Source organism: Haemaphysalis longicornis, unplaced genomic scaffold (genome assembly GCF_048455015.1).
Source record: "Haemaphysalis longicornis isolate Haplotype H1 unplaced genomic scaffold, Haemaphysalis longicornis Haplotype H1 scaffold_7, whole genome shotgun sequence".
Taxonomy (NCBI): domain Eukaryota; kingdom Metazoa; phylum Arthropoda; class Arachnida; order Ixodida; family Ixodidae; genus Haemaphysalis; species Haemaphysalis longicornis.
The window spans coordinates 141,238,319-141,250,925 of NW_027526422.1; the positions used below are offsets into that span (position 1 = coordinate 141,238,319).

At 47.9% G+C, this 12,607-nt stretch overlaps 1 protein-coding gene across 7 annotated transcripts in view; it reads left to right on the plus strand.

Annotated features, from left to right (window-relative positions):
• LOC144147085 (uncharacterized) overlaps positions 1-12,607 on the plus strand; it is a 256,503-nt gene that overhangs the window by 106,900 nt on the left and 136,996 nt on the right. For 6 of the 7 annotated variants that reach the window (XM_077679133.1, XM_077679135.1, XM_077679130.1 and 3 more), the window contains one exon: positions 10,327-10,491. The exons of the other annotated variant lie outside the window; for it this stretch is intronic. In XM_077679133.1, the coding sequence (XP_077535259.1) occupies positions 10,327-10,491 (165 nt within the window). The remainder of the gene's footprint in view (positions 1-10,326; positions 10,492-12,607) is intronic. 7 annotated transcript variants of the gene reach the window in all.

Consider the following 12,607-nt stretch of genomic DNA (forward strand, 5'->3'; position numbering starts at 1 on the left):
AAGAAAAAAAAACTAGAGCATGAGACGGAGGGCGAACGTCATCATGTTCGTCAGCTTCAACGAGTAACTGCTGAGAAATGAATGTTAGTAGGAAGGCGGAATGAAGAAATTCAGATGAAGCACTGCGTCCTGACATTTTATCTTACGATGCCCGCGGGAAAGGTGAATGTGTTCTTTCTAAGCCGTAGAGTGTGGCCGGATGTCCCGAGTCTAAGGCGATGCTTTTAAATGCCAACAGTATAGCCATGGATCCCAATCCGGCAAAAGAAAGTTGACTAGCGGAAGTGTGCCTAGGCGGATCATTCGTCAGATACTGTCAAAACGGCAACGTGAAATGCCAGACTTTTAGTTGCCCGAACCCTGCTGATTAGATTATTTGCACTCCAGATAATGCCGGAAAAGAAATTAAACAGAAAACTGTAGCAGTACACATCACCTTCGTTGAAGTTGAAGGTGAAGAGTACAAAATCAAGCACATCGTCAAAGGCATTTCTGCCAATGCCTTCCAAATGCTGCTCGCTAAGAACCCGCAGACGGTTTGTGGTGTTACCAACCTGTGTCAGAGCTTTGATGAACTGAGGAAACAGTGAGCTGTGACACGGCGATCGTTTGACCGGGATGGGTCATTGTCGAGCATAACTGCTGAGACCAACGACAGCACCTTGTCGACGCGCATAGAGCGATTCATCTGTGAAGAAGTTGCTTGCTAGCTTTCTTTGATCCCATATACACCAATGCCTTACGCCAGCCTTGCTCCATGTCTTAGCAGTCCTATACAGCAGCAAGTGGCCGACGCCTTCTCCTGCCCCCGCCAACACGCTCCCGTGGCTGCTTCTTTAATCGGTGCCGACATCGCGCCGCCGACAGCAGCTCCTCTCTTTTATGTGACCACCGCGCCACCTCTGCCCATTGCCGGGCCTCTGACGTACGGGGAAACCGTCACAAGACCCGTCGTAGAAGCTATGCCAAGCCCGCCAATCGTCCAGGTCATGCCAAGTCATTACGCTGGGGCCGTCGGAAGACCTCACTACTCAAGGGTTTTGCCGGTTCCGTTTGTGGTGCAGAGACATCCGCTGGCACGGCCTGCAGCTTCCCGTTCACCAACGCTGGGCGCACGCAGGACAACTGCCCCGTCTGCTTTAATTGCAAAATGGCCGGAGATATAGCGCGTTACTGCCGCCGCGGGACCATCAGGGCTACACAGCAGTATTCCTGGACTCCCCGTTTGATCCGCAGCAGCCGATTCACCATGAGCCACCTAGATTTACTGTGACGTCCTATCCTACCTATTCTTCTTATAACGCCGACCGCCGTTTACCATTTCCAAGACGCCGCTCGTGGTCACCAATGCGCCGGTGTACCTCAACTCACGAAGGAAAAACTAGATACCGCAGTTCCCGATGCAAGAGCTGCGTCATCGCGAACTGTCCAAGGCGTAACTTTTCACCCGCGAATGTCATCGACGTCATCGTAGACGACGACAGACTTAATAAACAATCATCGTTGGTGTGCCATAAACAATCTTCAAATAAACCCATCAAAAACTACATTTATGATAATTTCTTCCCCAAAACCCTTCCTCGCGTGCGTTTCTAACTCTCAACAACCATGTTATCTCTTTATCTGATACCACGAAGTTTCTCGGCGTTGTCTTAGACACAAATTCGAAGTTTAATTACCACGTGCAATCATTGCTTAAAAAGGTAGCTTTCGGAATTCATGTTCTTATCAAAGCGCGCCCTTATTTTCACCCACGCATTGTTCTTTCGTTATACTATGCATATATTCATAGTCATCTTTCGCACTGCATTTCATCGTGGGGCACTAGAGATACTACCCATGTCGAACCTCTTCAAATTCTCCAAAATCAGGCTCTCCGGATCATAAATGTGCTCCTTTTCGGTCTCATTCCATGCCCTTATACATTAACCTAGGCGTGCTTCCGGTAAGCGACTTATTTATTTTAAATCTGGCTTTATTTATATATCGCCTTGTTTATAATCACATATCCATTGATGGATTGCCCCGGGAGCATCTCATTAACACAAATAACAGCCGATTCTCTGCCCGAAACAATTTCTTGACGCCAAAAGTGCGTATGAACTACGGCAAACAGACCTCAAAATTTGCTGGTGTGTCGACATGGAACAATTTACCTGAATAAATTAAGTCAAGTTGCTCATTACACTCTTTTGTTAAATTATTTAAATTATATCTTCTTAGAAAACTACATGTCTAGTAAACTACATGTGGTTTTGCTTTGTATAATTGATTTTCCAGAATATTTGTGTGCTAATTCTCTATGAAGCGTTATTGTATGGTTCCTGTTCGATATATTGTTTTTGCTTGTCTTAATCATGTTTTAGGATGTTCTAAAACCTGCTCAACTGCTTGCTCCGTTTTGGTCTATAAAAATTACGTTATGTAACGGGGCCCCTCCGATAGTTGTCAAGTTCGGGACCTCTTTTGTCATTTTACTCGTTTATGTTATGCAAAAAAGTGAAATAAACTTGAAGGATCAGAGAGAGAGAGAGAAATACGTGCTTTATTTGAGACATGCATGATAGCACTTTTGCTGTCTGCATCAGTGCTGGCATGTGAGGGCGGTTGGGTCGTTAGAGAGGGCGGGTGGGATGGTGGGAGTGTCTGGGGTAGTTACACAATAGGCCCTTTGGCCCCTCGTCGGCATAGACAAATGCGGCAAGAGATGTCCCTAACAAAGGGAGCGTTGTGATGTCCCGCGTTGAAGGTAGCACCCAGTCGATGTACGTCGTAGGGCGAATGCCCTCGGGCGAAGTTGCAGGAGTAGGTGGTCATAGGCTTACATTCATTAGAAATTTCCTGTACAATCGAACCTACAGAGTGCAAGTGGGAGAATACATCGGACCATCTTGCCAAAACAGGGTTGGAGTACCCCAGGGTGCAGTCCTCTCCCCTACTCTCTTTAATCTCGTTATGGCACGCCTCCCGCCCTTGCTTGAGGAAATTCCGTCATTAAATTTCGCCATCTACGCTGACGGCATTACCATTTGGGCTACGACTGGAGCACCTGGCGAACAGGAACACACATTACAGCTTGGGTGGCCTAGACGTCATTAACACTTACCTTCAAACAATGGGAATGACTGCGTGTGCTGAAAAAAACTCAATCGTTGTAGTTCTCAATGGCCCATTCATGAAAACCGAGGCTATCCTCAACTATTTTTCCCTCTCCATGGCAGGTCAACGGATATTTAGGAAACCTTCCATCAGGGTGCTAGGAGCATACATTGACCAAGTTGGTAAAATTACGACATGGGTAAAGAAAGTCACCACGCAGTGCAAGTCCTTGCCGCATCTCATTCGCCGAGTTACAAGTATAAATTAGAGCACGAGAGAGAAGGAGACGCGGCAGCTCGTACGAGCTATAATCAATTCTCGCGTTCTCTACGCTTACAACTACCATGTCCTTACCTGCCGGCAGCAAGAGGAACTCGAGAAGATTAACCGTGAGGCCATACGGATTGTAACTGGGTTGCCGAAACACACACCCTTAAGTGAGCTTTATGCGCATGGTGGGATGAATTGGCTGTCGGAATTAGGTTACCAAGCTCTCTCAGCTCAGGAGGAACGCCTTATGGGACCATCCATCTTAGATGAGCTTTAGACTTTACTCGGTGTAGCTGTTGGTCTACCCTCATCACCCCCTCCATGGACTGTGAGCATTCCTTTGACGGATGGCAAGCCGCTTCCTCATGGCATGGGACCTCTGCCTCGGAATTCAGCAAGACAGCGCCGCTTTGCCAAGGCGCACAGCTTTAGCGTCATGAACAAATCGTCCGTTACTCACACCATTGTATACACCGGCATGGCGATGACTTCGGTTCCTCCACGAAATGATACTGGCGAGGAGGACGAAAGTGGCCTAGTGCACGTTTGTGGGGTCGCCTGGGTTGACACCACCCATTGCGTCGCTAATGCGGGTCTCCTTAACAGTACCGACAGCGCGGACACAACGCACCTTGATTTACTTGCCTTCTCCATGCTGCACAATGGGTGAGAAATACTTTCAAACCAAGGGGCGCACCACACAAGCTTTTGCTTTTCATTGATTCCGCTCGCGCATACAACATCTGCAGGCGAGGGAGCGGTGCTACGTCAACACATCCGGGAATCGTGGGCACCTTAATCGCACTTTTCCTCGATTTACATTCTTGCCTCAACATAACCGCCTCCATTGCTTGGGTACCCCCCATTCGGGTATTGAGGGCAATGAGTGGGCTCACAGCGAGGCGCGAGATGCGGCTAGACAACGAATCTCGCTGACAGTATCGCCCATCAATAATGCGAGCCCGCCCGATGTCACTGCCAGGAAAGCACTAGCATAACAGAGACGCCGACAGATACTCCTGCGCCGTCGTGAGTACAGGGAAGACCGCACCGAACACCATCAGCGGCCTGTTCCGCCCATGCCGGAGGGGTTACCGCGGGCCACGCAGACATTGGTTCGCCGCCTTTCGACCAATACCACATTCTCCCCCGCGCTTGGCCAAAAATTCTACGGTTATGACCCTGCTGAAGGACTTTGTCCGCAGTGTCGCGTGCCTGCAACAGCCGCAAATTTGTTCTGGGACTGTCTATATTAGGCTCTCTTCCGTGCCCGCACGCTCAGTACGCCTGAAGGATCAGGGCGTCACAGCCGTGAGGCGCATCACCATCGGCTGAGACGACAGGGAGATTCCCACCAAGCACATAATCTTGACCTTTAACGGCTAAGCAATTCCGCAACATATAAATGTCGGCTTTATCCATTGCTCCATCCGTCCCTATAACCCGAACCCACGTCGCTGTTTTAAGTGCAGCGGTTCGGGCACGGTAAAAACTCTTTCTGTGGATGAACAAATTGTGCAAAATGCTCGGCACAGGATGATCCTACCAGCACCTGTTTATCCAACATCCTCTTTTGGGTGAACTGCCGTGGGGCGCATGCGGCGTACTCCCGCAAATGTGGAAGAACTGAGCTGGAGAAAAAGATCATTGACGTCAAAGTAACTGAGAACATCTCCTTCCCAGAGGCGCGAAAGAGGTTCGCCTCTTTCCCCCTAGGGAGGTACGCCGACGCAGCTCGCCGAGGGGCGAAGCGGCGTCTGGTTTCCACAGGGACCCAGTTCAGCGAGTCTGACCGGGTCCATCTCGCGCCCCCCGCTTGGTTGCATCAGGCATCCCAACTCCTCACCACGCCGCATGCTGAGGCAGCAGCGCTTGTGATGCCAGCCGTCTCTGTCCGGCCGATGCCGCTCCCGCTACTGCCTCTCTGTCCTCCAGTGCGTTAGAGGGTACCGAGGGGATGGACACCGGGGGCCCCGCATCGGCTCCTACCGCCACCGCACCGCCCGTGCCACTTCTGGCGCCCCCGACGCCCGCAGCAGTGGCGGCTCGAACGAAGGGCTCCCGAAAGGGGTCCAAGTCCAGGGGGCCCGGTTCGTCGGGCACCCCAAGACATCTGACGACGAAATGGACGTCGGGCCGTTCTTGCCTGCGACGCAGCTCAAGGAGCGGCATCCGACTTCCAAACCTACAGAAAGGCCTAAAAGCCCACCCCAGAGTAACAGCCCCGAAAGACAACATATGAACACATACACACACACTCCAGTCATCCTTAAATGAAAATAATGGCAAACTTCATCCAATGGAACTGCAGAGGCCTCCTTAAAAATCTTGACCATGTGAATGAGATGCTGCATGCCAATCAGCCAAGTGTCATGCGTCTCCAAGAAACAGACCTTAATTCCAAGCAAACGAATTTCTTAAATAGGTACAAGGTATTCAGAAAGCCCCGGGTTGGCTGCACACACTCTTCGGGCGTTGTGGTCATTGTCGCTGGGAAATCATTAGCATGCTACCCTCTCTATTTAAACACTGTCCTTGAGGCTGTAGCAATCCGCACGATAATATTTCATAGGTTGATAACGGTATGTTCCATCTGCATCTCTCCTGATTTTGCACTTCTGAGCTCCGGTTTCGAGGCACTGGTTGACCAGCTACCCGAGACATATATCCTCACAGACGACCTTTATGCGCACAACTCTCTTTAGGGCCCTCCAGAACGGATGCCCGAGATCGCCTGATAGAGGACTTTCTTACATCCTCTGGAGCATGCCTTTTCAACAAACAACAGCCTACATACCATAACTTGGGACACAATACATACATCTTGACTTGGTCATTGGTTCCGCAGTTCTCGTTTCTTGTCTTGTGTGGGGCGTGGGCACTGACCCGTATGGTAGGGACCACTTCTCCACTTCACTAACATATACAGGTAAAGGCCCGCGCAGTCCATCTTCCCATAACAGGTTTTATTAATAAAAAACAAACCGGAGTACATTCACAGAAACATCTAAACTACACCACACATCCATAAAACATCTACAAATGGAGGAAGCAGCCCAACTCATCACGGTGCACATCCTCGACATGGCCGAAAAGTTCATTCCCCACGACTCCGGTGCCCCGCGCAACCAGAGGAGGCCGTGGTGGAATGAGGACTGCAGGCGAGCGCGGGAGGCCCTGAACAAGGCGTGCGGTATCCTTCGCCGGTACCCCACATCCAATAAACTTGTATTATTTAAAAGGGTGAAGGCATTTGATAAGCGTGTGCGCCTTGAGGCAAAACGAGAGAGTTGGCGTACCTTCCTTACATCCATTAACTCATACAGACACACACACAAGGTATGGATAAGAATACGCAAACTTAAAGGGCTACATACACGCAGCCTGCCCCTGGTTAGCACAACAGGGAACACGCTAAAAGATCAGGCTAAAACACTTTCACAACACTTCCAACACGTTTCCAGTTCAGCACACTACACAAACACGTTCCTGAAACACAAAACCACTTGTGAAAAGAAGTCCCTCGGTGAAAATAACAAGTCGAAATGCGGTTACAATTCTGAATTTACACTGTACTTGTTGAAGGCTGCCCTGAGCACATGTAAACCTTCAGTCCCACGTGAAGATATGAATACATACACCATGATACAGCACCTACACCTAGACACTCTTGAAACACTCCTACACCTACACAACAAAATATGGTTTTCGGGGGACAGTCCACGCTCTCGGAGGGAGGCCATAGTAGTGGCGTTCCAGAAGGAAGGGAAGCACCCTTCCTCTGCTGCAAACCATTGCCCTGACAATCTGCCTGTGTAAGCTCTTCGAGAAGGTGATAAACAGGAGACTCGTGTACTTGTTAGAGTACAATGGTCTTCTCTAGAGCTGCCAGGCAGGCTTCAGGGCGAAGCGATCTACCAACGATCAAGTCGTTGCAATAAATCATATATAAAAGATATCTTACTCCACAAGCAGTACTGTATGACAGTATTCTTTGATCTTGAAAAGTCGTCTGATAGTGCTTGGCGGTGTGTTATCCTCAGCGATTTGAAGTCATTTGGCATGTCGGGTAATATGATGAACATGCTTGCCATTTACATGTCTGAAAGAACCTTTCGTGTAAGAGTTGGAAGTGCTCTCTCCAGGGTTCATGTGCAGGAAAATGGCGTTCCGCAAGGCGGAGTTTTGAGTTGCACACTGTTTATTGTAAAAATGAATTCACCCAGAAGGCATTGCTACCATCAATTTTCTGCTCAATCTATGTAGACGACGTACAATTATCCTTTAACTCTTGTGACATGTCGATCTGCGAGCGCCAAGTCCAGCTTGGTGTTAATAAGCTAGCTGTCTGGATAGATTGCAACGGTTTTAATTTAAGCCAGTAAAGTGTACTTGTGTTTCGTTTTCTAAAAGGCGTTACATTCGGCCGGATCCAGACGTCAAACTTAATGGCGTCTCAATTCCAGTCAGAAATGAACAGAAGTTTTTAGGTTTAGTCCTTGACGAAAAGTTCACATTCATTCCCTATATAAAACACCTTAAACATAGGTTCTCTCCAACTCTTCATATAGTGCGGACAAAATACTTCTTTTACGTGTTTTTACTAGCCTGATAGGTTCACGATTGGACTGTAGAAGTGTTGTTTATGGGTCAGCAAGTAAAACATCCCTCAAAATGCTGGACCCAGTGCTTCATCTGCGGCTTCGCCTGGCATGTGGTGCCTTCCGCACTAGCCCGGTCGAAAGCCTTTATGTGGAGTGTAATAAATGGAACCTACAACGTCAGCGAGCATACACAGATATCTGTTATGTTTTAAAAACTTCATCCATGCCTCACCATTCTTTTAAATCAGTTTTTATGATACATCCATGACTGAACCCCTGCTAAATCGACCATCGTTCTCTGCGCCTTTATCTTACAGAGTTAGAGAGGAAGCGTCAGAGCTTGCTGTCTCCTTTTCAGGTACCATCCAAACTTCTGTAACAAATTTTATAGCACCATGGCATCTCCGCCCTGTATGATGTTATACATCTTTCACACATAGATAAAAACCGAGCTTCTAGATGTGCAATTCTGCAACACTTCTTGTCTGCAGCAGAAGTATTAGTGTTCTGAATTTTATACGGATTCATCTAAAACTGCTCCCTCTGTGTCCTGCGCTGCGCTTTGACCCGGAATTAATGTCACTGAAACTTTGAATAGTAATTCTAGTATCTTTACGGCAGAGGTTTATGGTGTACTTCGCGTTGTTAATCATATACCTTAAAGCCACATCACACAATGCATTATCAATACAGATTCCCTCAGTGTTGTGCAGGCATTATCGTCAACAAAGTCTTCCAAAAACCACGTTGTCAATCTGATCGTCAAGGTATTATCCACAAACTTGAACTGGTCCGTTACTGGGTCCCTGGCCACTGCGGTATAGCCGGGTACAAAGCCGCGGATTGAATGGCTGCTGCTGCTACACTCTTGAATACAGTAGACATAACCACATTGCACTACACTGATGTGAAGCCACACATCAGACAACTTTGCAAAACATGGCAAACACACTGGAGTGAACAAATTGACAAGTTACAGGTAATAAAACCACACTTGGGACCATACACCACTGAGACGCGCAACAGACACACAGAAGTTTCCTTTCCTAGGATACGGATAGGGCACACACATGCAACACACTCGTATCTGCTCACGGGGTCTTCAAGACCTGTGTGTAGCAGGTGCGGAGGCCCTATGCGTAGTTCACATACTAATTCAATGCAAACCACTTCACACAACACGACGGAAACACTTCCCACAACTGTACAGACTACACATCTTGTTACACCAAGCCCTTTTCCTCTCTGACGATCCCATGCTTTCTGTCCACTGTGTCTTTAAATATTTAGCAGAAGCAAAAGTTTTAGACTTGATTTATACCACGCATAATCACAACCTGGGCTTCTACACCAGTTATGCTTATTGTCCTTTACGCATTCTACTTTCGTCCTTATCGAGTGATTTTAGTATTTAGATCTTCATCCCTCACGATAACCACTGTTTTGACGCTCTTTGCCCCAGTTGGCCTTGCGCCATTAACATACAACCATCATCATCATCCTATTTCTCCGGTAGGTAACCTTGGTGCTTCCGGCAGGGAACGTCTTTTTTAAGTCGGTCGTTACTGACTAAAATGGGGTAGTATTTCCGCAGGATATCGTTTACGTTAGGAAGGGCATTTAAAAATTTAGTTATTAGGGCAGGCGGCCTGGTGCTTTCGTTTTGACGATGTTTGTTGAGCACGTCATCCGTTTTGAGATTAGATGCACGTTGATCGAGCGAGCTTTTGGGGTGGTTCCTGTTCATAAGGGTGGATTTGAATTCGTCTAGATACGTCATCACTGCATACTCTTGTAAGTCTGGTGGCTTGTCCTACGAAGATCCCTTGTTTGCACGGGTGACGGCTGTTATAATTTAGATGCTGCTGCCTGTCTGTTGGTTTTCTACAAAGCGTGGTTTTAAGTTTACCGCTGTCTATAATGACGGTAGTATCCAGAAAGTTCACTTCTTTTTCAGAATGCTGGCAGGCGAATTTCATAGTCGGATGCGAAGAATTGAGATGAGATATAAACGTTCCTAGAGTCGTGCGACCGTGTTCCCAAATCATGGTGTCTATGTAGTGGAGGTGAACCTGAGGTTTGCGGAAAAGAGTTTAACAGATTGGCTTCAAGTTGCCCCATGAAAATATTGGCATAGGTCAGCGCGAATGGAGTACCCATGCTGGTTCCAAAAACGTGCAAGTAATAAGACTAGTCAAATTCAAAATAATTGACAGTTACAGTTTTACAAGGTTGTGTACATAACTTTGTACATACAAAGTCATGTACACTGTGTACAAAGTTATGTATACATAACTGCGTGAATTGTTAGTTCTCTAAAAGAAAACTTATTACTGCGGGTGCTTCTTTCCAGGTGTATTCTCACGGGGACAAGGTTAAAACCTCTTACGACTTGAGAAAATATTTGCGAGAGCAGCTTAAATCTCCACTGGTTGAGACTGCGGATGATGCATCCATGGCCGATAGGACGCTTCAAGACTACGCGAACGTTGACAACGGCAGTTGGACGACGGGCGAGGTAATAACATATTTGTTGTTTATACATAAAATAAAAGTAATAAATAGGCAGAATAAACATAAAATAGATAAAATAACACGATAGTTTTGCAATGGTGCGCCACAGCAGTAACACCGAAATGTTGCACCTTCACACGTTTTCGTAAGCCATGGTGAAGGTGAGGTACACGTTTAGTTATTTTGAGAGTGTCCCATATGGCAAACAGTGTAGCGGGTTTGGTGGAAACATGGTCCGGCCTGCCGAATCGCGCCTCCGCAATGGGCGAGCACGTGACTGCGGAGTTTCCAGTTGCGGCCGCCACTTTCGGCGGGGTGCCCCACATCGGTGACGGCTGGAGTTTGGGGTAAGAGTTGCGCGACCACCCGCCATCTTACTATCAGGATTGCTGTGGGAAAGCCGTCGGTCGCAAGTGTAGGAGTCTCGCCGCCACGCTTCCAATGGCGGCCGACGCTTGGTGGGGCCTCTTCGCGGCGGCTACACTGGCGGAGCGGCTAGAAGGAGCAACAAAATCCTTAGGTCACGTGATCAAAACTTGACGTCACTTGGAGGGCCTAAGGACGACGACGAAAAAGGCGCAGTGTTTCCCCGGGTCCTCCGAGTGAGCGCTTTGAAAATATAGCCGGTCGTGACGCTTTGCGCGGTCAGTACCTGGCGTGTCAATTTGTATTGATTGCCACCAAATGAAGCTGCAGATACGTGAATATACCGTGAATGTTAGTATTGGTACCACCTACAACCTTCCTTTTCGATAAGGTGTACTTACATACCTACTGCGCCTACTGCGACATTTCAACAGAGACTTGCAGCATGGGCTCAGCGTAGCTCAGGCATGCCGGTCGGTTTCCGGTATTTGCTCTCACAGACACGGAAGAGCGGGAAAGAGGACATCTACGGGCTTATTTTCCCAGCAAGGTCAGTAACATTGTTATCTTATGTGGCAGTTTTTGTGTTTACACCACTGCACTGTGTACTTAAAGCTGCGTGAATTCTTGCTGGCGTGGCCGCCTCGGCCTCCTAGCCGTCATTCTCGTTCCTTATCGTAATTTGATGTGAACAATTTTTGTATAATCTGGAATCAAATCTAGCGTGCGCTGCATTTAGCGGACGAGGAACCGACACAGTGGAACACGACAAACCAGACGTTGGCGCGCAAATCAACACCTGCTTCGCGTATCCTACGTACATGTGGTTTCTTTTCCCACTGTCCCTGTTTCTCGTTAGAGTATGCAGCACACGCTAAATTCAAATTACAGTGCGATGTCCCCACGCACTCCGCCCGCATTTTCAAGCGTTTCATTGTTGTTGTTTTTGTGTAGGAGCCAGTAACATTGCTCAAGTCCGATCGAACCGGTGGCGTACTCCACGAAGCGCAGTCGTGGATGTGTGAGGGGCAGTGCCTCCAACATATAAATGCGCGTGTTTCATAGCCGCCTTAATCTCGCGAGTATGCCGTGTGCACGCATCAGAGTTCTACCTCTTCCTGCAGTTAAGTTGCATTGCGTTGGGGGGGGGGGATGTATGGGAAACGTCACTTCTGTACAGAGAGCGTAAGGACATCGCGGCCAAAGAAAGAAAAAAAGCACGAAACCAGGAGCCAAACAAGAAGGAGCAGAGCGAGAGAAAGGGTATAAAAAATTACGGCGGCAGAATCAGAACATCCGAGGGGCTGTGAAGGTTACGCGGCATTTTGGGCCCGTTGTGAGGAGGCACTAGGAGCAACTCTCAGGGAAGTGTACATTGGAGGTGAAGGGAGGAAGCTACATATGGGACAAATAGTATTTGGAGGACAAAAGGCATTGAAAACGTGAAATAATGTCTACAGACAGGAGGGACACGGAAGCACTTACTCGCAACTGCCATCTTATTGAAAAACACAAAAGTTATACACAAAAACGAATCCTAGATTAGAGAAATATGGTGCTTATTAGCACGCGCTCCTGCCCATGTAGAGTGATAGACAATTTGCTGAAAGACTTGTTTTATGTTCATTGATAAAGAAGACCTCAGTCAGTTGCCTAACTATCTGATCAGTGTGCCTGCACAACACCGCAGTCTCATAGAAGGAAGGGTAACACGCGCACTTTTTATAATGCGGAGGAAGATTTTCGCTCGTTGA